General features: G+C 49.3%; 1 protein-coding gene across 1 annotated transcript in view; it reads left to right on the forward strand.

The window, feature by feature from the left end:
- The window catches only part of PRKN (parkin RBR E3 ubiquitin protein ligase), a 1,601,593-nt gene that overhangs the window by 1,568,539 nt on the left and 9,706 nt on the right, over positions 1-23,348 (forward strand). The window contains exon 11 of the mRNA XM_042781573.1: positions 20,439-20,556. Coding sequence (XP_042637507.1) covers positions 20,439-20,556 — 118 coding nt within the window. The remainder of the gene's footprint in view (positions 1-20,438; positions 20,557-23,348) is intronic.

The following is a 23,348-nucleotide window of genomic DNA, read 5'->3' on the forward strand; positions in this document are numbered from 1 at the left end:
TGGAAGCTCTACTAAAACCTGTCCAGCATCATAGTGTTGTGTGCTATCGAGTCAATTCTGACTCATTGTGGCCCTTGAGGACAGAATGTGTAGAACTGCTCCATAGAGTTTCATAGGCTGTAATCTTTATGGGAACACGTTGCCAGGTCTTCTCTCCTATGGAGCCACTGCTGTGTTCAAACCCCTGACCGCTTGGTTAGCAGCCAAGTGCTTTCATCATTGAACCACCAGGGCTCCTTGTTCAACATCATAGCAATCATAGCAACACCCAGTTCCCCACTGACAGACAGGTGGTAGCTGTACGTGAGATGCACTGGCTGCAAAGCTAACCCAGGTCTTCCACATGAAGGATGAGAATCCCACCACTCAAAGATGTCCTTTGCCTTCCTTCTGCCTTCGTAGTATGACGCACAACACAACAACCACAGAATGATGCATTGTAACAGAAGCCTGAAGCACAGTCACATGAAGCGCCATGGGGACATGGCACAAGAGAGGGGGCCAGCTTGTCCCAGGGAACAGCTGCACACACAGCACATCTCCGGTCATTGTCCCCAAGCAGGAAGGAGACCCAGTGTCATCAGGTCTTCTGCTTTGCTTTGAAAAACATTTTTGAGAAGCTTAAAACCCATATGTTTAAATACCCTTATGTTTTAAAAATTGCCAAACAGCTCTGTGAGAAGACTGTTGCCTGCAGCCTTTGTTGTATACAGTCTGTGTTACATGCCTTATTTCAGCTAAGCCTTCATTGCTTATCATCCACATAATGGAAGAAAAAGAGGGAGATTCAGCAGGCCTTCATAAAGCACCTGCTAGGTACCAGGCACAGACCTAGGTATTATGAATACGACATGCAACAACATAGACTTGACCTCATGGAGCTTATAATCTAGTGATGTAGAAAAACAATATGGCAAATACCTAGAATAGTGTAGCAGCACTACACAGAAGGCCTGGTGATCTGCTTCCATCAAGATGACAGTGAAGAAAGCCCTGTGGAGCGGTTCTGCTCTGTGACATGGGGCTGCTGTGAGGCAGAGTCTGAGAGGGGAAGTTCACGATGCTGAGGAAGCACATAGAAGTAACATGCAACCAGTTTTTTAAGGGATTCCAGGGAATGTCCCTGGGAGAAGTGATACCTGACTCCTAAAAGGTGAGCTACCCAGGCAGGAAGGGACTTGCCCGTGTTCTGGGCACAAGGATAACGTACGCAAAGCTCTGGAGATGGAAGAGAACAGCATGTGCCAAGAAGTCCAATATGGTGGTGACGTACAGTGATGGTGGCAGTGGCAGTAGACGGAGATGGAGAGGTCATCAGAGCTGGCAAACAAAGGTCCTCCTACATCATATTATGGAGGTTGGAATGTAGGGCTGTGAAAAGGCGTTGAAAGTTTCAAGAAGGCTGGCGTCCTCAGATTGGTGATTTTGAAAGGTAACTAGCTGCAGTGTGAAGAACAGTTTGTAGGGAATTGTGGTCGGTTGTGTTTTCTGGAAGAGAACTCTGAGTCTCTTGCGATTCGGGTACAGGAGGTGCACTGGAGGACGTGATAGGGAGTGGACTGTGCTGAGTGAAGGCAGCCAGACTGGGCAGGGGGAGTTCAAATGGGATGCAGTTGTAACAGGAGCCCCAGGCAATCCTATTAGGAGCTCTGGAGCTGGGATGGTCCTTCAGAGTCGTTCTGCATTGAGGCCGGGGGAGGGGAGTGTTATAGGCTTTTACACTCCCATGCACAGACCAGTGTTTGTGCGTGGCCTGTCCTCCCCACCCCAGAAGAAGATATGACCCTGGACAACAGAGGAGTCTGCAGCCTACATACTCAGAGCTGGAGAAATGGTTGCCTCAGCCCTGCAGGAGGGATCTGGCCAGTCTCACAGCCCCCATGACAGTCCACTCCTTGCACTGCTTATGGCCATTTGCTTCATATAACAGAAAAGAGACTGGAGAATTTACAAGAGGAAGATTTGTGGGCTGGGCCATGGCTCACACCACCACAAGTGGGCTTCACTGAATCCCTTGTGGACTGCCCATGTCAGAGTCCTCTCACCTAAACTCCTCTAAGCAGCTTACTCAGTGGGTTGACTGACACAGACATTCATCCGTGATGGGCCCAAGCCCCTGGTGACCTGCCATTCTAACGCCATGACTGTGTACCTTGGCCATTTGCTGTCAAGGTTGGGCTGAGGAAGACTCAGAGATGCCACAGGCAATCACCTGGGTGCCACCTGTATTCTGCCCTTCCATTATGTAACTGCAGCCCTGCCTCCTCCTGCTGATCAGTCATGCCTACAAGGTTGGTGGCTCTTTGATTGCCTGCTGGTCTCCTGTGAACAGCAAGTAAGCAGGGGGCAGCTATGGCTTAAAGTTTAACAGAACTCTTGCTGGGTTCCCTGGTAGAAGCACTCTCCCTACAGAAACCAGGACCTCTGTGTCTACAAAGCCCAGAGTCGCACAGCATACAGACTCCTAAGTGGGGCATCCCTACCCTGACCCTTTGACTCCTGAATCATGGTGTTCTACCCACTGGAGACACAGCACCACAGAGTGGCTGTTAATTTAGGCACCACATGTAGAAGCATAGCATTCTCTCTTACAGTCTATCTCCAGCTGCATCTTGAAGGCTGTTCCATCACTCCTAACAGGGCAGCAACTTCAGGGCAGTGTCAAGTTGGCTCCAACTTATGGTGACCTTAATGTAACAGACTGAAGTGATGCCCAGTCTGGTGCCATCTTATGCTCACTGGTGTGTCTGAGTCCCTTGTTGCACTTATTGTCTCAGCCCATCTCAGCGAGGGTTTCCCTCGTTCTCCAGGATAGCCCATGGCAAGGTGGCGACTACTCCATGCCCTTCGCTATAAAATGGGTTTCTTAGTCCAACACAGTATTGTGCAGGATCCTGCAAGCCCTCAGATGGTAGTGCTGGCCGAGGTTCTTTGGCCCAGAAAGGCAAACCCACACCCAGAATCTGAGGGGACTCCTGTCTAGGTGGAAGGTCTTCCTCTTGGGAAATGCCCATGTGATCAGCCTAACCTCAGCTGATTGGTTGACCTCCTGGAATCATGTGCAGTACTGGGGACTCGTGTGGGTCGCTGCTGCTGGCAGGTTGGACCTTGGGCACTGGGAGTAGGTAGATCAGCCTTGGGAAGTGAGAACCAAAGCTGGGGGTTCCACACAGAATATCCATCTTGCGACCGTGACTGCTCCACTCAGGAGCCCATTGAAGCAGCACTGTGTGGCCAGTGGCAGAGGCTGGCTGACGTCACCTGGCTAGACCACTCTGTCTTCTTGCCTGTTTCATGCCTCTTCTGGGGGGAGGGATGCTCTCTGAAGGACATTAACAGGCTCTACAAAGACCTCCACGTTTCATGTTCCCTCCCATTGGCCTATGCCCATGACTTTTCTGCAGGTCTCCTTGTCCTGCTTGTCCTCAGTCTTCCACATTTCCTCTTTCCATGCCCTTCCCTGCACTACCACTTGCCCCCACCCATAAGTCTGCGTGTATTCTCAACTCAGGACACTTTTCTTTCCCCACTAAGTGGATGGTTAGCGGCATTGCCCAGAGCTCTGCCCATGGAGGGAATTGTTTGCTCCCTCGAAGTAAACCCTTGAAGAGGGCACCACAGCAACAAGCATTTCTTCCTTGCACTCACCTGCTGAGCAAACCCAACTGTGAGCCAAGCTGGGGTCTACCACCAGGTCATAAAGGACCTCCCCTCCCCACCCCCACCCCCACGGGGTCATAGGTGTGAGGCGCCATAGTGGTGACAAGGGTCTCAGCCATGTCCTCGCGCAGCTTGCTCTTGCCCTGTGGCCTGCTGTGCTGACCTTGGACGCACCACAGTGGATATATGGAAGTGGGTCGGACAGAGGCAGGATCCATGTTGCTGCTGTTGGATGCTTTTGACTTGGTTCTGATTTATAGCAACCTTATGTGCAACAGAACCAACAACTGCCCAGCCTGCACCATCCACACGATCACGGTCATGCTTGAGACTGTTGTCGCAGCCACTGTGTCAGTCCATCTCATTGAGGTCTTGCCCTTTTTTGCTAACCCTCTACTTTGCCAAGCATGATGTCCTTCCCCAAGGACTGGTCCCTCCAGCTGACATGTCCAAAGTATGTGAGACAAAGTCTGGCCATTCTCACTTCTAAGGACAATTCTGGTTACATTTCTACCAAAACAGATGTGTTCATTCTCTGGCAGTCCATGGAATATTTCATATTCTTCCAACACCATAATTCAAAGGCATCCATTTTTCTTTGGCCTTCCTTATTCATTGTCCAGCTTTTGCATGCATAGGAGGCAATTGAAAATACCATAGCTTGGAGCAGGCATGCCTTAAAAAAAAAACAACTCCTCATTGCCATTGAGTCAATTCTGACTCATAGCAATCCCCATAGGGTTTCCAAGGCTGTAAATCATTATGGAAACAGACTTCCCCATCTTTCTTCCACGGAGCAACTGGTGGGTTCAAACCACTGACCTTTTGCTTAGCAGCCAAATGCCTTAACCACTACACCACCAGAGCTCCTCAAGCATGCCTTAATCTTAAAAAAAAAAAAAAAAAAGACATGTTTGCTTTTTAACACTTAAAGAGATCGTTCTTTTGTGGCATATTTGCCCAATGCAACATATCATTTGCTTTCTTAACTGCTGTTTCAATGGGTGTTGATTGTGGATCCAAGTAAAATTAAATCCTTGACAACTTCAATCTTTTCTCCATATATTATGGTATTGCTTACTGGCCCAGTTGTGAGGATTTTTGTTTTCTTTATGTTGAGGTACAATCCATACTGAACACTGTAGTCTTTGATCTTCATCAGTAAGTGCTTCAAGTCCTCTTTGTTTTCAGGAAGCAAGGTTGTGCCATCAGCACATTGCAGGTTGTTAATGAGTTTTCCTCCAATCCTGATGCTACATTCTTCTTCATATAGTCCACCTTCTCAGCTTATTTGCTCAGCATACAGATTGAATAAGTGTGGTGGAAGCATCCATAGAACGCAGCAGTTACTCAGAAGACAGGTTGAGAGATGAGACAAGTAAATGTTGATGCTAGAATGTCCAACGTGAGTGGATGGTGGTGCCACTCATCAGAGGAGGAAACACAGGGGGAGAAACAGGTTCTGTGGGAAGCAATGACGGGTTCATTCAGGACGTCTCAGCAGATAGGCTCCTGGACAAAGTTTGAGCATGTTGACCAGGAGCTCCAGGGAGGTCTAGGCTGGGGTCAGGTCACAGGTATAAACAGAAGATGAAAAATCCCCAATGGACCACCCCCAACTCATGACCCTCCCCGAGTCCCACAGAGTGCTAATCAGTGGCTGTGAGGAGAGTGTCCCTGAGTGGAGGAGGTTGTTGTTGTTGTTGTTGTTATGTGCCGTTGAGTCAAACCCGACTCATAGCGACCCCTCCTTGGGTTTCTGAGGCAGTATCACTACGGAAGTAGGATTGCCCAACCTTCCTTCCGAGGAGTGGCTGGTGGGTTTGAACCGCCAGCTGTCTGATTAGCAGGCAAGTGTCTTAGCCACTATGCTACCAGAGGAGGGAGAGCAAAATGGCCCGCGAAAGGGGCCTGCATGTTCACTACAGATTAGTAAGTAGGCACAGGTAAGCCCGTACTTACCTTGCTAACTGGGTACTCTGTCCCTATCAGGGACTGTCGATTTGAAAAGATGTGATTCTGTAGGAAGGTGCTGTGGGGTTGGGAGAGGCAGAAGCCAGCCACACCTAGAGCGGAACCTTTGATGTGGTGAGGCCTTGTGAAACTGCTCAGCACAGATCAGGAGGTAGGCCCAAGTTAGCCCAGGCCCACCTTGCTTGTGGGGTAACCAGCACGCCCGGGGGAGCCTGTGGGATGGAGCTGGAGTGGTGCCTCTGCGTGTCCTGCTCTATCAGACCGAGTGCAGCCCCAGAACCGGGAGGGGTGGATTGTCCCCAAGATCTAGATCCCCGGTACCTGGAGGCCTGTTTCCTGAAGAGCTCGCGGGGTGAGTGACTGCGCCCTGTGGATGCTGCTTCACTTAAATGCTGACAAAGTGGGCTGTGCGGAGGGACAGGTGAGGTGCTACATCTCCCTAAAAGGGAAGGGCGTCCGCCGGCTCATCGTTCACCCTGAAGGGGCCAAGTCAAAGCCACAGGAACACAGACTTGTTCCACATGTATCTTCGTCACATCCACTGCCGAGCCCAGCACCAGACGTGTGGTGAGACCCACGTGAGATTATTCACTACACAATAGTAAGCAAGCAAGATTAAATGCGTGTTTCCCTTGCTCGTCGGGGAGTCCACGCCTGGTCTCACAGCGCTGGAGGCTGAAGGTGCAGACCAGGGGCCCAGCCATGCCGATCCCTTCAGAGGCTCAGAGAAAACTGCTTCACGCACTCCTGGCTTCTGTTGGCTGCTGGCTGGCCTTGATGATCCTTGACTTCTAGAAGGATCCCCACGTGTCGTCTCCCCATGCACACGCCTGTGTGTGGTGTGTGTGCATGTGTATTAAAGGCTCAGTGTCCACATCTGTCCTTCTCTTTTCTAAGGACGTAAGCACTTAGGTTCAGGGCCCACTCAGCTGCTGTGTGACTGCACTCACATAACTGATAACATCAGCAAAGAAAAGCCTCCTGTCCAGACAAGGTACATTCAGCGGGCCAGGGGTTAGGACCTCCACACAGCTTCTCAGGGCACACGATTCAGCCATAGCTCTCTGTTCAGAGGCAGGCAGCACCAAGGGCCACCGCAGGGCCTCAGGGCCACTTCCGCTTCTCTCCTCCGTCTCCCTGCACAAGGCCTCACCCACCCACAAATGGTCTCCCTCAACCTGGAGCCCATGCCACACCACCAGGCCCTCTACCCCCAGCCAGATGCCTTCCCACATCACCCGGCTCTGGTCCACCTCCCCAAGCAGGGGCAGGCTCAGTGGACATGGTGCTGTGCCCAACGACTCCCGGATCCTGGACTCCAGAGGGTTTCAGGAATCCTGGCCCACGGACTGGGAAAGGCCTGAGTGTGACCGCCTCACTGGGACTTGTAAGTCTGTATCCTGTAGAGCTGACACTTTAGGACGGCTCCGTGACGTTGTTCCAGGAGCTTGTCTGCTCCAACAACATAGGGCACATCACATTAAACCCTTCCACACACTCACAGCGCTCACACACACAACATGTGCACACACACACACCACACATGCTCACACACCACACACTCACAGTGCTCGTGCACACACCACATGCATGCTTACACACACCATGTACACTCACACACCACACACTCACATACACATGTTACACACACTCAGACACCATGCACACTCACACACGTGGCATGCACACACACACCATGCACGCTTACACATGATGCACTCACACACCATGCACACTCACTTGTGCACATACCACATATACAGCACACACACTCATGCAACACACACTATACACACACACTTGCACATCACACACATACTCGTGCACACACCATACACACTTGCACACTATACACACTTACACACGTGCTACACACACCATGACACTATACACACTTACACACGTGCTACACACACCATGCACACACACACCATCCAGACTCTCATTGTCACTCACACATACACTATAGACACCACACACGCACACATGTACATATACTCACACACATACACATACTCACACACATACACCTCTAACCCTCACACACACCAAGCACACATACCCCACACACATCATGCACACTCTTATCTCTCATACACACACACATACTTCACACACTTTCTCTCACTCATACACACAAATATAGCACAAACACACATTTTTTCACACACACCACACAGTCTCTCTTTCTGACTGTCATACATACACACACACTCTCCCACTCACACACATACTGTCTCTGTCATACACAGACTCACCACACACTCACACACTACACACACATCCCATGTCACCACACACTCATACACGCACATTCCCTCTCTTCTGAACACACATACACACATCGCTCACCCACGCTCTCTCCCTCAGCCCACGTGTGCACACACCAAAAGACCAAACCAAACACACTGGCATTGAGTCAGACCCAACTTGAGTCTGGGTTTCCCCAGGCAATATCACTAAGGAAGTAGATTGTCCAACCTTCCCTCCCAGGGGTGGGTGGTGGATTTGAACCACCAGCCTTTTGGATAGCATGCCTTAGTCACTACGCCACCAGAGCTCCCAGGAGCTGCCTTGTCTCCGCTGAAGGAGAGCTTGCCTGAGGAATTCGGTGCATCATCACTTCCGGCAGGAAGGCCAGCAGCTGCACAGCGGCTCTAGTCCACCAGATGGCGCAAAATCCTTACTCTGTTTTGGTAGCGTCTGCGAGACCCCAAACATGACCACATGCAAAGGCCAAAGGCGAAAAGAGCAGAGCCACTCGCAAACGCTCCCAGGTGCCCTAGCCATCTCCACGCAGTGACGCAGCCGACACTCCAGGCAGGACACTCGAAGGACCTTTTCCACGTGAGCACCATTTCTCAGCAAAGCGCAGATCAACTTATGCCCGCGCGTGTGCCACGATAAATCCTCCCGTCACTGGCGGGTTGAAAATCGGGAGGAATAAGGCAGAACGTCGCCACCCCACAGAAGACCGTGTCGGCCCTTCGTGGGGAGAACTGTCCATCTAGCCTGCTTTCCTCACAGCAGATGCAAACCCGAAGCAAACAGACCGACCCTCCGCGGTTCGGTCGGCTCGGACGCTCGGCAGCCCGGTGTTTCAGGTAGACCCGGGCTCCACGCGGTTTTCCACGGCTGTGATTTTTCAGACGCAGATTACCAGGCCTTTCTTCCACAGCCCCCTGGGTGGGTTCGAACCACTGGCCTTTCAGTTAGCAGCTGAGCTCTTCACCATTGGTGCCACCCAGGGACCTAGGTCAAGCAAAGCCGTTGCCCCCTGCAAGCACACAGGTAAAAGGTGCAGTGCATTGAAATGGGGCATGGCTGTTCTGTGAGGGACCCAAGGCCAGGCAGAATGGTTTGAAAGCAGACAGATCTGCTCTTGAAAGGAGTTTCACCCATGACTGGCAGGGCCATCACTGAGCACCTGTGTAACCTGCCAGAGCATAAAGTCATTTCACTGTCATTTATGTGGTGACATTGTGAGGATTTCATAACATAATGTATGCATTGTGCCTAGCTCAGAGCTTGCCATGGGGTGAACTCATGCCCCTGAAACAAACATCCAAGTTCTGTTCCCTGTCTGTGAATGTGACCTTGTTTGAAAACGGGGTTTCTGTGGGTGTAGTCAAGTTAATATGAGATCCATCTGAGTTAGGGTGGGTTCTACATACAGGGACTGGTGTCCTTTATAATGAGAGACTGGAAGACACAGGGGAGAGGGCCATGTACAAACAGGCAGAACATGTAGTGATGCATCCACACACCAAGGAATGGGAGGGAGGCATGAGACAGTTCCTCTCTCCAGGCTCCCAGAAGGATCAACATTAGCACCACCCTGAATTTGGGTGTCTTAGCCTCCACAACTCTGAGAGAAGACATGTCTGCTGTTTGAAGCCACCGAGCTTGTGGGCTTGGTTCCTGTGGCCCTAGGGAAGGAACACGGGGCTCAGTGGGGCAGCGTTTCCTCTGCTGCTCCTGCTACATACCTCCTCTTGGGGTTGGCACTGAGCTGGGGGGCTAGACACACACGTGAACCAGCTTGTCTGAGTTCACCCCTAACACGTCCTCCTGTGTTTGTTGCCTTCGGAGTCTACAGACATTCCACCACCAGGGGCTTCCCGAGGGTGGCCCAGGATGGCAGCATTCCACCGCTTGTTACTGCTGTTGGGTGCCATGCACTCGGTTCCGACTCATAGTGACCCTGTGCACAAAATGCTGCCCGGCCTGCACCATCCTCGTAAGCAATGCCGTGCTTGAGCCCATCGCTGCAGCCACTGCGTCAGGCCGTCTCCTCGAGGGTCTTTCCCTCCTTGGGTGGCCCTCCATGTTACCAAGCATGATATCCTTCTCCGGGGAATGGTCCCTTCTGACAGCATGACAAAACTACATGAGATGAAGTCTGGCCATTCTCGCCTCTAAGGAGCATTCTGGCTGTACTTCTTCCAGAACAGATTGGTTTCTTCTTCTGGCAATCCATAGTATTTTTGAAATTCTTCTCCAGTCGCACAGTTCACATGCAATCAGTTCCTCGGTCTTCCTTATTCATTGTCCAGCTCTCACATGCACATGACGGGATTGAAGAAAATGCCAAGGCTTGAGTCAGGTGCACCTTCGTCTTCAAAGGCATCTCTGCTCTTCAGCACTTAGCAGAGGTCTTTTGCAGCCGGTTGCACAATGCAATACACTGTTTGCTTTCTTGCCTGCTGCCTCCGTGGGTGTTAGCTGTGGATCCCAGGAAAGCGAGCCTGTGAAGTGACAGGTTCCCTCGTCCCTGCCCAGACCTGGGGAAGCAGACCCTGGAGCGGAGGGTTAGGAGCGAGGTCTGCAGGGACTGTCTCTTGTCTCTTCTGTTTACTAATGCTCCCTGGTGCACAGGACACTACACTGCCCAGCACACCGTCGACACCCAGCCACTTTGGGCTGCTGAATAAATTTCCATGTCAGCTCTAGCAAAAATGACAGCAGGCTTTGTACCATGTTTCCTAAGGCCAAGCCTTTGTCCTCTGCTTTGGCTTACTACCTGCATCATATTAGTGAGGGCTCTGTATTCAAACTCTGGTCTGTGCTGATAATTTTAGTAATTCCCAACCTAGGCCGGGGACTAAGATCTTCATTACCAGAAACAACTGAGCTTCTCGGTTTTGCTCAAGTGTAAGTTTCTGTCCACAAGCTTCTGTGACCACAGTCTAACACAAGCCCTTTAGAAATGCCCAATTAACGGGACTTGTCACTAATCTTGCTGTTCGTTTATTGCTGTTCCATTTTTCCATCAACTTCCAAATGGGCTGATGGCATTGCCCAGCTCCCTTTCCCTCTCAGAAGCATTTCAGACCCCACAGGGCAGCACTGGCCTGATAAGTGACCCAGGACAGATGTTTGGGACACATTCCCCCAAAGCATGTATCACCGTTGGTATCATTGTCACCAGGAATAGTCTCCCTGTGGTGTGCTAAAGTATGCCCTCCAGAGGCAAGGACTTAGTACAAAGGCTGTGCCCGAGTGGCCCATGCATTTCTAAGGGCAGAACGCCATTAAACCATGGCATGCCAGTGAGCTCTTCTCAGAATAGCGCACACACACACGTATGTGTGTACTGCTTATCTGTCAGTTTGTCATACATGGTGGCTTGCATGTTGCCGTGATGCTGGAAGCTAGGCCACCAGCATTTCAAAGGGTCAGTGGGCAAGTTTTAGAGGAGCTTCCAGGGAAAGACAGACCAGGAGCAAAGGCCTGGCGATCTGCTCCCATCAATCAGCCAATGGAAACCTCACGGCTCACAGCCACAGAGCGCTGTCCAAGATGGCTCTGGAAAAGGAGCCCCAGGTTGGAGGGCTCTCAGAGTCCACAAAGGCCACAACAGTGGACTCCAGCCACCCAATGACTGTGAGGACGGTGCAGGACCAGGCAATAGCACCTCTTCATTCCCTTGTGTGGGGGACTCAACAGCAACTAATAGTGACCCGGTAGGGCAGAGTAGAACTACCCCACAGGGTTCCCAAGGCTGTCAATCTTTACAGAGGCAAAGCCCAAGCCAAAGCCACTGCCATCGAGTCCATTCCAACTCACAGCGTCCCTAGAGGACACAGTGGAACTGCCGCAGAGGGTTCCCAGGCTGTCATCTTTATCGAAGCAAAGCCCAAACCAAACCCACTGCATGGAGTTGGTCCCTACTCACAGCAACCCTAGAGGACAGAGTGGAACTGCCCCAGAGGGTTTCCAAGGCTCTGATGGTGTAGTGCCTAAGACATTTGACTGCTAACCAGAAGGCTGGCGGTTCAAACCCACCAGCCACTCCTGGGAAGGAAGGTTGGGCAATCTACTTGCGTAGTGATACCACCTCGGAAACCCAAGGAGGGGTTGCTATGAGTTGAAATCGACTTGACAGCAGTGAGTTTGGTTTTTGGAATCTTTGTGGAAGCAGACGGCCTCATCTTTCTCCTACAGAGGGGCTAGTGGGTTCAGACTGCTGACTTTTGGGTAGCAGCCAAGCACTAATCCCTGCCACCGGGGCCCCTTGCTTACAAGCAAGTAGGTTCAAGTATTAGAAAATGGTTTGACCTTTGCTGTGACTCAACATTCCCCCACACACCCACCAGCCCAGATTCTCAGAGGGTATGGAAGTTGGGACAGCTGTGGAGATGGAGTTCTCAGTCATCATGTACCAGGGATTAATTACTGTGACAAGTGCATGTATCTAGGACTTCAATTTTGATGAGAAAGATGAAATTTAAAAGTTGGCATGCACCTAAATACATGCATTTCAGAATTAAGGTAAGTAAGTTTCCTGTACTCTGGTGGCACAGTGCCTAAGGCATTTGACCACTAACCAGAAGGTTGGTAGTTCAAACCCACCAGGCACTCTGTGCAAGGAAGACTGGGCAACTTACTTCTGTAAAGATTTACAGAACCCCAGTGGGGGTTGCTGATTTGAAATCGACTCCACAGCAGTGGGTTGGGTTGGGTTTTTAGTTTATGTTTTCTGTGATTGATGGCAATCTGATCCTTTTTGGAAAATATTTCAGATGATGATAACCAAAACCAAACCCACTGCCGTTGAGTCAACTCTGGCTCATAGCGACACCAACAGGGTCTGCAAGGCTGTAAATCTTTATGAAAACAGGCTGCCTCATCTTTCTCCATGGAGCAGCTGGTGGGTTCGAACTGGCAACCTTTTGGTTAGCAGCCCAATGCCATAACCAGAGTACCACCAGAGCTCCTCATGGTATCCTTGTCCAATGATTAGGAGACCTGGTAGCACGATGTTTAAGTGCTCAGCTGTGAACCAGAAGGTCAGCGGTTTGAACCCACCAGTAGCTTTGTAGGGAGAAAGATGTGGCAGTCTGTGTCTGTAAAGATTACAGTCTTGGAAACCCTGTGGGGCAGTTCTACTCTGCTGTGAGTTGGGATTGACTCAATGGCAATGGGTTTGGTTTTGGTTTTCTCCAATTTTGGCTAAATTTTGGAACAAATAAAGTTCCAAAACAAGAAGGGTGACATGGATGTAATAAGCGGTCTCTCAGGTTGCCTTCACTGACATGTTACTGACACTGTCTCCTGGGCTGTAATTTGTTGTGGAGAACCTCTGTGAGAACATTCTGATTTATCACTATTTTTTGAGACTCAGGGCCAATCCAGGCCCTTTGCTGTCTTTTCTGTTTACACAGACTCACATAACCCAGTATCCCCATCTGCATAAACCCGGGTATGATAGTGAAGTCAGTGATGATAAACTAATGGTGGCTATTGCAGAAAACACAGATTTAGTGTTTACTCCATGTGAGAGTCTGTGCTCAGTTTTGTGTGTTCATCGTATTCACTCACAGCTCTTGTGAGGCGGAGACTGCATTTTTTCACACTTGCACGGATGAGCAGAGACTCAGGGAGGCTATGTCATCTGCCCAAGGTTAGCAGCAAGTAAAGAATCAAGCTAGAATCGACTCAAGGGCAACTGGTATTTTTATCCTGGTTTATCTGGGCCGGCCTAAGAGCATCACACAAGCCCTTCCACGTAGAGAACGTTTTATAGCTGGAATCAAAAGAAGAGAAAGTCAGAGATATTCTGTGGATAACAACTGTGTGAATCACTGAGTTAGCGCTGAGACATAGAGACCTCGGTACAAGGACAGGAGAGAGGACTGTGGGGCCCGAGAGGAAACGAGGCCTCTGTCCTACAACTTCTAGGAACGGATGCTGCCCACACCCTGAAGCTGGGAGGCAGACTCTTCCAGAGCCTCCCAGTCATTGCCTGGCAGGCCACTGTCTTACTTTCAACCTTGTAAAACCCAGAGCAGAGAAATCAGCAAAGCCAGCCTGGATTGCAGGACCATGGGATGAGAAGTGTGTGCTTTTTAAGTCACTGAGAAAAAAGTATGAACTAGACTTTGAATGGAGCTATGATGATTCCAAAGCTCTGCTTTTAGCCACTTCTCAGGATACCAAGCCCGTTGCTGTTGAGTGGATTGCACTCATGGTGACCCCATGCCCTCGGAGTAGAATTACGCTCTGGGGGCTTTCAATGGCTGTGATCTGATGGAAGTCCATCTCCAGGACTTGGTGCTGTTCAGTGTGTTGGAACCACCCACTTTTCTGTTAGGAGCCAAGCACACACGTTTGTGCCACCCTGGGATGCAAACCAGCTGCCATCAAGTCAGTCCGACACACGGTGATCCATGTGTATCAAGGTAGCACTGTGCTCCACGTATTTCCAACGGCTGATTTTAGACCCCCAGGCCGTTCTTCTGAGGAGTCTCCATGTGGACTCAGACTGCTGAGATGCCGAGTGCATTAACAGTTTACATCCCCAGGCAGACTCCCCCAAACCCTCACTTAAAAGGCATCACCATATGACCAAAGCCACTTTGCCCATCTCCAGCCATAGATTGACTATCATGACTGCGTTTGACTTTATGGAGGCAACTGTGAAGACATGTATGCATAGGGCTCTCTTAGGGGAAACTGCTGTGTCAGCCATCAAATATGGAAGAAGAGAGATGGGTCCTCACTCCCAGCCCCACATGTTGTTCCTCCTTATGGTGGGGCCCAGGGGAAATGAGCAGGCACCACATCCTGTACCTGAGCAGATTCCTATGCTCCCGTGGAGCCCCAGTGGTCACCTGGCAGAGCTGCAGCACCGAGTCAGAACACAACGTTCACCTCCTAGCAACACAGCAACAAGTCATCACTTCATTGCTTGATGGACGGTAGGCTTATCCAACCCACCATGTTATTTTTCAGGTTCAAGATGAGATTCTCTGTCTAGTGCTTGAAAGGTCCCCAAACTTCCCTGCACATCACAGTCAACCAAAGGATTCAGAGTTCTGGGCGCCACTCCAGATCCACTGGATCCAAGTCTTCAAGGTGTGAGCCCAGGTTAGTAGTCTGCTTTCAACATCCCTCAGTGATCCTGCTGCACTGGGTACTGGGCCTCTGCTCGAGAACATTCTGGAAAGATTTGCCCATCAGCCTCAAGGACAGCTGTCCCCCATGGGAAGTGACGAATACAAGCACCTGGCATGGAGAACCCGACAGCAGGTGTCCAGGCCTGTGGTGCACCGGCTGCCATACTGGTGATGCCAGCAGTAGCCATGGGGTTTCCGGCTCTCTTCCTTTCTCACAGGTCAACTGAATGGGGTGCAGACCCAAGAATGGATGAGGTGTCAGCGTGCCGCGTGGGGGCCTTCATGCTGACTCTTTCCAAGCTGGAAGGAAGCTGACAGCGCTGAGGGCCTGGAAGGGTCAGAAGATGAAGACACAGGAAGGGACGTGGGCTCTGCCGGTTAGGGCCTTGCACGTCCTTTCTGAGGATGGTTTCTGCGGGTCCAGCAGTCAGAGCCAGCTGACAGCAGATAGCAGAAGAGCGAGCTGAGCCATGGGGCATAAACGTGCCAAGCTAGTATTAAAGGAGGTAGAGGGCGGGACTGGGACACACCTGGTCTGGCTGTGTGAAGGGACCTTCTCCCTCTGCTTCTTCACCGCATGTCATCTTAAAACTGCTCTCTCTGAAGTCACCTGAGCCCTATCGACCACCAGGACTTTGCTTGGCCTCAGTTCCTTAGTCTTCTTAGTAGCTGGGGACATGATGGTGAAAGAAGGAATCGCTGGTGAAAGAGCGTGGCTGTTGGCCTGTAGCTTAGTGGCCTTGTGACCTAGGAAACATAGGTGACCTCGTGAAGCCACAGTTTCTGCAGCCATCAGTTGCTAACGGGACCCAGCCTTCAGGGAAGGTCCAGCTGCTTTAATGCAATGATCTCCACAGAGCGTTGGATGCACAGCTTGTTGTTGTTGTTGTTATATGCCGTCGAGTCAGCCCCGACTCATAGCGACCCCTCCTTGGGTTTCCGAGGCAGTATCACTACGGAAGTAGGATTGCCCAACCTTCCTTCCAAGGAGTGGCTGGGGGGTTTGAACCGCCAGCCTTCTGGTTAGCAGTCAAGTGCTTTAGCCACTATGCTACCAGAGCTCCCAACCCTTTGTAAATGTCATGTTGTGGTGTTGGGTGCCGTGGACTCAATTCCATGTGATACAGCTCAGCTGCTCCACGTGGGTTCCTTGGCTGTATTCTTCATGAGAGCAGATCACCAGCCAGGGGGTTCAAACCATCAACCTTCAACTTGCAACTAAACATGTAACCATTGTGCCACCAGGACTCCTTCGACTAGATTGTTGTTGCTCTGTGTCATTGAGTCGATTCCAACTCATAGTGATCATATAGGGCAGAGTAGAACTTCTCCCATAGGTTTCCGAGGCTGGAATTTTTGTGCGAGCCAATCGCCATGTCTTTCTCTGCGGAGCCATGGGTGGGTTTGAACTGCCAGCCTAACTGAAGCTCACGGCTGAGCACTTAACCACTGCACCACCAGGGCTCCTAATAGTAATAGAAACAACATCATTGTTCCTTCTCAGAACCCCTGTCCCCCTTGGCTGAGCCTGGGCACGCTTCGTCCCCGTCCCCGTCCCCGTCCCCACCCCTCTTTGCTCCCTTCTGATGACTCTGCAGGTGCAGCAGCCATCCTCAGAGCACCTTGTTTTTAGCCACGTGGAAGTTGTGCTCATTTAATGAGAAAACCGGCAGGAGGACCAGAGAGCTGGTTTCATGGACATCTGGGGAAGAACCTGTATACAGTCACTAAGAAAGGAAGGCTGTCCCCAAACCGAAGCCCCAAAGGCAGGAAGAGACTGGAAAGATGGGCAGATGGGCAGGGGACCCAGGGAGGAAGCAGGAAGGGTGCTGTGTAGAGTGAGGGGATTGCAGCCAGTGGCACAAAACAAAATGTGTATCCCTTGCTGGATAGAAAATTAATCTGCTCTGTAAACTTTCACCCAAACCACAGAAAGAAGTTCAAGAAGACGAAGAAAGAGAAAGGAAAGTATGTGATGTCTCAGCCTTACACAGACAGGTTAATGCCCTGTGGGGCAAATCAGGCATAACCTCTGGGTGTATCCTCCCACCAGGAGAGAAGGAAAACCACACCTCATCAGTCTTCCATGCTTTGACAGCTAACTTTTCAGGACTCTAGCACCATCGGGCCCTAAAAAGTTGTAGGTCGCTATGAGTCGAGTCCATCTCAATGGCACATAATCCAACAACAACAGCAAAGCAAAGTTACCCACCCTTGATGCCCACCCCCCACCCCCACTGAGAGAGCTGGCTGACTGCCAGGTGAACATATAAGGAAATCCACTAGGAGGCACTAACTGCCTATAAGGACATCTGCTAGGGGACACTAACAAGAGGAAAGTGAGCCTCTCCACCTTGCCTTATCTCTTGGGCTCTGGCTCTTTTCTCCGGCCCAGGCTTTCTCTGCTTTTCTCTGACACCATCCTTAGGATCCACCCTTAACCCTCTGCCCTTTCACATCTGCTTCTGTGGGCTCTTTGGTGCCTTCAGTCATCCTCCCTGGGGAGGACCCTGAGATCATGCTCAACACCCCACACATCTTGCCCAGTGCCCATTCTGACACCTGCCTCCTGGACCTGTCCATCAGGCCATCCAGACAGTGACCATGACAGAGCCCATTCGGACACACTCAACCCATCCCCACATCCATCTTCTCCCAGACCAAGTGCCCTCACTCTGATGCAGGACCTGAATATGCCAGTCTTAGATCATGCATGCTGCCACCACGCTGGCCCAAGCTTCAGACCTAAAGCACTCTTCTCCTCACTTCAAACCCCTGCTCAGAAAGTTCCATGGTGGCTTCACATTGGCTCCTGAGTGAGCGCATTGAAGGAGCAAGAACAAGTCTTTGAAACCAAAAAACCTTAGGTCTGGGTCACCAGCTCTGGGCACCCTGGAGGTTATGCAACCTCTCCAGGCCTCATTTCACCTTCTTCCTGTTAAGGATAACCTATTATATGTGGTGTCATTCCAAAGATTAAAGGCGATGGGTCTAAAATCCCACAGTGTTGTTAGTTGCCACCAGGCCAACTCCAACTCGTGGTGACCTCATGGCCAGCAGAACAGGATGCTGCCAGTCCCAGGCCACCTTCCATCACGGAGATGCTCAAGTCCATTGGTGAGGGCCTCGTGTATCCCGAGTGCCTTCCAACCCAGGGCACGCATCTTCCAGCACTGCGCCAGGCGCACTCCGTTGTAAGCCATGGCGTTTCCGTGGGCTGGTTTTCAAAAGCAGATCACCAGCCCTTTCTTCCAAGTCTGTCTTCTGGAAGCTGCACGACAACCTGTCCACCATCGGTGACCCTCTGGTATTTGAAATACTGGTGGCATAGCTTCCAGCATCAAAACAACATGCTTGCTACCAGAGTAGGGCACACAGCCAGACAGGTGGTAGAAACAGTTATTATAAGTCCATGAATGCATTTGCATGTTCACCTTAGTTTTAAAGCATAGAAGAAAATTTAAATAAAACAACAACAAAACCATGGAAGTCAGGTGGGAGAGTTGTAAATCATTCCATTTGGATTAACACTTAGAAATGTCTTTCTAGAACACTAGGTTCTTAGATAACAAAATGTGTTGATTCTTTTTCTGCATATGCATTCAGTAACCAGGGTGAGTGGAACTGGGTGCAAACGGAATGTACTCAGAGACTGATCTGAATTTCCTTCCCTCCTCACGGACAGAGTCAGCGCTCACTCAGTCTTTGGTGATGTGAATAATGTCAGCTAGCATGTTAGAGAGGCTGCCATGTTACAGATCCTGAGTGAATTGATATGATCACATAACAATATGTGCTAGATACTGGTTCCTACTCCTTTAAGGAAAGGAGCTCTGGTGGCATAGTGGATAAGGCACCCGGCTGTTAACCAGAAGGTCAGTGGTTCAAACCCACCAGCCACTCCATGGAAGGAAGACAGGGCACTCTACCTCCATAAAGATTTACAGCCTCAGAAACCCAATGGTGGTTGCTATGAGTCGGAATCACTCGATGGCACTGCGTTTTCACTCCTTTAGGGAAGTTGTTGTTAGGTGCTGTCGAGTCAGTCCCAACTTACAGTGACCCTGTGCACAACAGAATGAAACACTGCCTGGTCCTGCCCCGTCCTCGCAGTTGTTGCTAGCTTGAGCCCATTGTTGCAGCCTCTGTGTCAATCCGTCTCGTTGAGGGTTTCTCTACTTTACCAAGCCTGACGTCCTTCTCCAAGGACTGGTCCTTCAGGATACCGTGTCCAGAGTGAGACATGTTGTTAATCTTCAGTACCCTCGATGAACTAGGTATATTCTTCATTTCCAGTTTAGAGATGAGAACTTTCAGAGAAGTGAAGTGATGTTTCCAAAGTCAGCCAGCAGGGTGAAGCTGGAGTTTGAATCCAGTCGGCCCAGCTGCCGAGCCTGCAGTGTTGACCACTCACTGTTACCAGCTCCCTCTGCTGCTGCTTTGTCCCATCAGCTGCATTTGTTTAGTCTTGCTCCTGCCCCCTCCTGAACAGTATTTGGAGCTCCCCATTTTCCAGGTGCAAGCATAGAGGATTACAGAGATGGAGAATAAAGGTTAGGAGCAAAGATTTTGGAGTCGTTCAGACTCTCCTACTTACCAGCCTGTGGCGGTTGTTTAAGTCCTTTAAATCTCACTTGATGAAGCACCTAAAAAGAAGTGAATATAAAGCATTTATCACTTTTCCTGTATATATAGCATCTAATGTTATTGTTATAAGTTACCATCCAGTTGGCTACAGTTCATGGTGATCTTCAGTGCAATGGAACAAAGCATTCTCTAGTCCCGCTCCATCCTCATGACCATGGACATGCTGGAGTCCATCCAGTCATTTCACCATTGCTGTCAATCCATCTCATGAGGGTTTCCCTCTTTTCACTGACCCTCTGCTCTGCCAGACATGGCTTCCTTTCCTAGCATTGGTCTCTCCTAATGACACATCCGAAGTCAACAAGCCAAAGTCTCTCCATCCTTGCTTCTCAGGGGCATTCTGGTTGTGTTTCTTCTAAGAATGCTTGTTCTTCTGGAAGTCCATGGTCTATTCAATATTCTTTACCAACACCATGGTTTGAATTCATTAAACCTGATAAATGTAGCTCATTACAGTTATTCAAAATAACAGAATAAAGGGCCTCACACTGTACAGCTGAGTGATCTCTTGTTAGTTTGTAGGCATATGTCCCAGGCCCAGAAAACTGTGTTGTCTGGACATGCAGTAGCCTTCCATCACTTGTCCAGGCATTGATATTGGAAAAGCCTCTCTGAAGGCACTTCCTTCTTTGAGAATTTCCTGAACCAATGTTGCAACGAGAGGTGGTGATAAGAGAAAAAGGGAATGTCATGGCCTAAACTTGCATCCTCAGGTAAAGATCGGAATCTGAACTCCACGTGTCTTGATTTATCCAGGGCTACAGAGTTGATGAAAAGGCCGCAGAGCAAGCTCGGTGGGAAGAGGCCTCCAAAGAAACAATCAAGAAAACCACCAAACCTTGTCCTCGTTGCCATGTTCCAGTTGAAAAAAATGGTGAGCCTTGGTAAAGCAAAAAATGATGATTTAATGAGTTTGTTTTTTTGAGGGAGTATTTGCTGTATGGTTACCATAGGCAGGGGCTATTGGGAGGATTCTATAAGTAGTTGGGCAGATGGATTGAAGCCACTGAGCAAGAGTTAAAATCTTAGTTCTACCCATCAAGCTTCAACTCCTCACCTGTGAGATACAGATGATGATAAAAGCGACTTCAGTGGGTTGTGAACCTCAGACGACATGATGAGCTTCAATGGGCTTCTGAGCCCAGTGCTGGCCACATGATCGTTGCTGTTCACCACTCTGACTCGTGGTGACCCACGTACAACACAGCAAAACACTGCCCAGTCCTGCACCACCTGCATGACCAAGGGTTTGCCAGGGCACATGTTGTGAGCACTGTGTATTCTGATGCCGTCATACCAACGGGGCTCCTCTCCCAGCCCTATGTCAAACTATATGCTGTTGTCACCCACAGTGTTTTCATTGCCTAATTACTGGAAATAGGTCCTCAGGCTTCCCTTCCTAGTCTGAAAGCTCTGCTGAAGTGTGGCCCCCATGGGTGACCCTTCTGGTATTTGGAATAGCAGTGGCTTAGCTTCCCACATCATAGCAAGACACAAGCCACCAGAGTGTGAGAGACTGATGGACGGTGGTGGAAAATAGAAAGTTCCTATTTTCCTGTGTTACTATTACCTTGTACTGACATGTTGTCACATCGGAGAAGGCAGTCTGCTTCTGTAAAGATTTACAGCCTTGGAAATCCTATGGGGCAATTCTGCTCTACCCTATAGTGTTGCTATGAGTCAGGATCATCTCGCTGGCAGCGAGTTTTGTTTTGATTTGGATATGTTGTCTAATACGCTAAGAAAAAGAAAAAAGTTAGGTAAAATTTCCAGTTCCTTATTTCCCAAAGTGTCCTTAATGGTCCTCTGGTCACAAAAAGCCCTCCATAGGAAACATGGAGATCACCATGCCAACAAAATTGGAAAGTGATTCCTACTATATCCCTCCTCTTCGACAGTAATGATATCACTAAGAGTAACTGTGACTGAGCACTCAGTATTTGCCAGACACTACTCTACATGGTTTACGAGATCAAACCATTTCATCCTCACAACACCCACCCAAGAGAGCTAGTATTCAGGTCCCCGTCCACCATATGCATTAGCATATTAAGGCACCTCACCATCCCTTCTTTAAGACACCTCTTGAATTTTGTTTAACCAACTGGTTTCTAACTGTATTTCACCATGAAATTCTTTTCCATTTCAATACTGGGACATGCTTTGCCATGATGTCCCTATCCTAGTGCTGGGAAAATTAGTGCCTTCTGTTATTATAAGTGCCCATATTTGTGCCCATTCCAAAGAAAAGTGATCCAACAGAATGTGGAAATTATCAAACAGTATCATTAATATCACATGAAAGTAAATTTCCTGAAGATAATTCAAAAATGGTTTCAGCAGTATACTGACAGGTACCTTCAAGCTAGATTTAGAAGAGAATGGGGAACAAGGGATATCATTGCTGATGTCAGATGGGTCTTGGCTGAAAGCAAAGAATACTAGAAAGATGTTTACCTTCATTTTGTTAACTATGCAAAAGCATTCGATTGTGTGCATCGAAACAAATTATGGATAATATTGCAAAAAATAGGAATTCCAGAACACTTAATTGTGCTCAAGAGGAACCTGTAGATAGACCAAGAGGTTTCATTGGAACAGAACAAGGGGATACTGCATATTTGAAATCAGGAAGGAAGTGCATCAGGGTTGTATCCTTTCACCATACTTATGCAGTCCGTACATGAGCAAATAATCCAAGAAGCTAGACTATATGAAGAAGAACACGGCATCAGGATTAAAGGAAGAATCATGAACAACCTGTGATATGCAGATGACACAACCTTGCTTGCTGAAACTGAAGATGACTTGAAGCACTTACTGATGGAGATTCAGGACTGTAGTCTGCAGTATGGGTTATAGCTCAACATAAAGAAAACAAAGAGCCTCACAACTGGACCAGTAAGCAATGTCACAGTAAATGGAGATAAGATTGAAGTTGCCAAAGATTTCATTTTACTTGGATCCATAATCAACACCCTTGGAAGCAGCAGTCAAGAAAGCAGACATCACACTGCACTAGGGAAATCTGCTGAAAAAAAAAAAAAAAAAAAACCTCTTGAAAATGTTTAAGAGCAAAGATGTCACTTTGAAGACAGGGATGTCACTTTGAAGACTAAGATGTGTCTAACCCAAGCCATGGTATTTTCAGTCACCTTTTGTGCATATGAAAGCTAAACAGTAAATAAGGAAGACAGAAGGAAAATTGATGCCTTTGGATTGCAGTGTTGGCAAAGAATACTGAAGATACTATGGACTGCCAAAAGAATAAATAAATCTGTCCGGGAAGAACTGTAGCCAGAATACTCCTTAGAAACTAGAATGGCCAGACTTCATCCCACCTACTTTGGCCATGTTGTCAGAAGGGACCAGTCCCTGGAGAAGAATATCATGGTTGGTAAAGTAGAGGGTCAACGAAAATGGGGAAGGCCCTCAACGAGATGGATTGTTACAGTGGCTGTAATGATGGGCTTATGCACAGCAAGGATTATGCAGATGGCATGGGACCAGGCAGTGTTCTGTTCTGTTGTGCATGGGGTCACTATGAATCAGAGCCATCTCAACGGCTCCTAACAACAATAACAACATTATTGTAAGGTTGCTGTGAGTCAGAACTTAGCCAGCAGCAGTGAGTTTGGTTTGGGGTTGGGATCATGATGATGAACC

This window comes from Orycteropus afer, unplaced genomic scaffold (genome assembly GCF_000298275.1).
Source record: "Orycteropus afer afer isolate SDZICR_OR568_19922 unplaced genomic scaffold, OryAfe1.0 scaffold00135, whole genome shotgun sequence".
Classification (NCBI taxonomy): Eukaryota; Metazoa; Chordata; class Mammalia; order Tubulidentata; family Orycteropodidae; genus Orycteropus; species Orycteropus afer.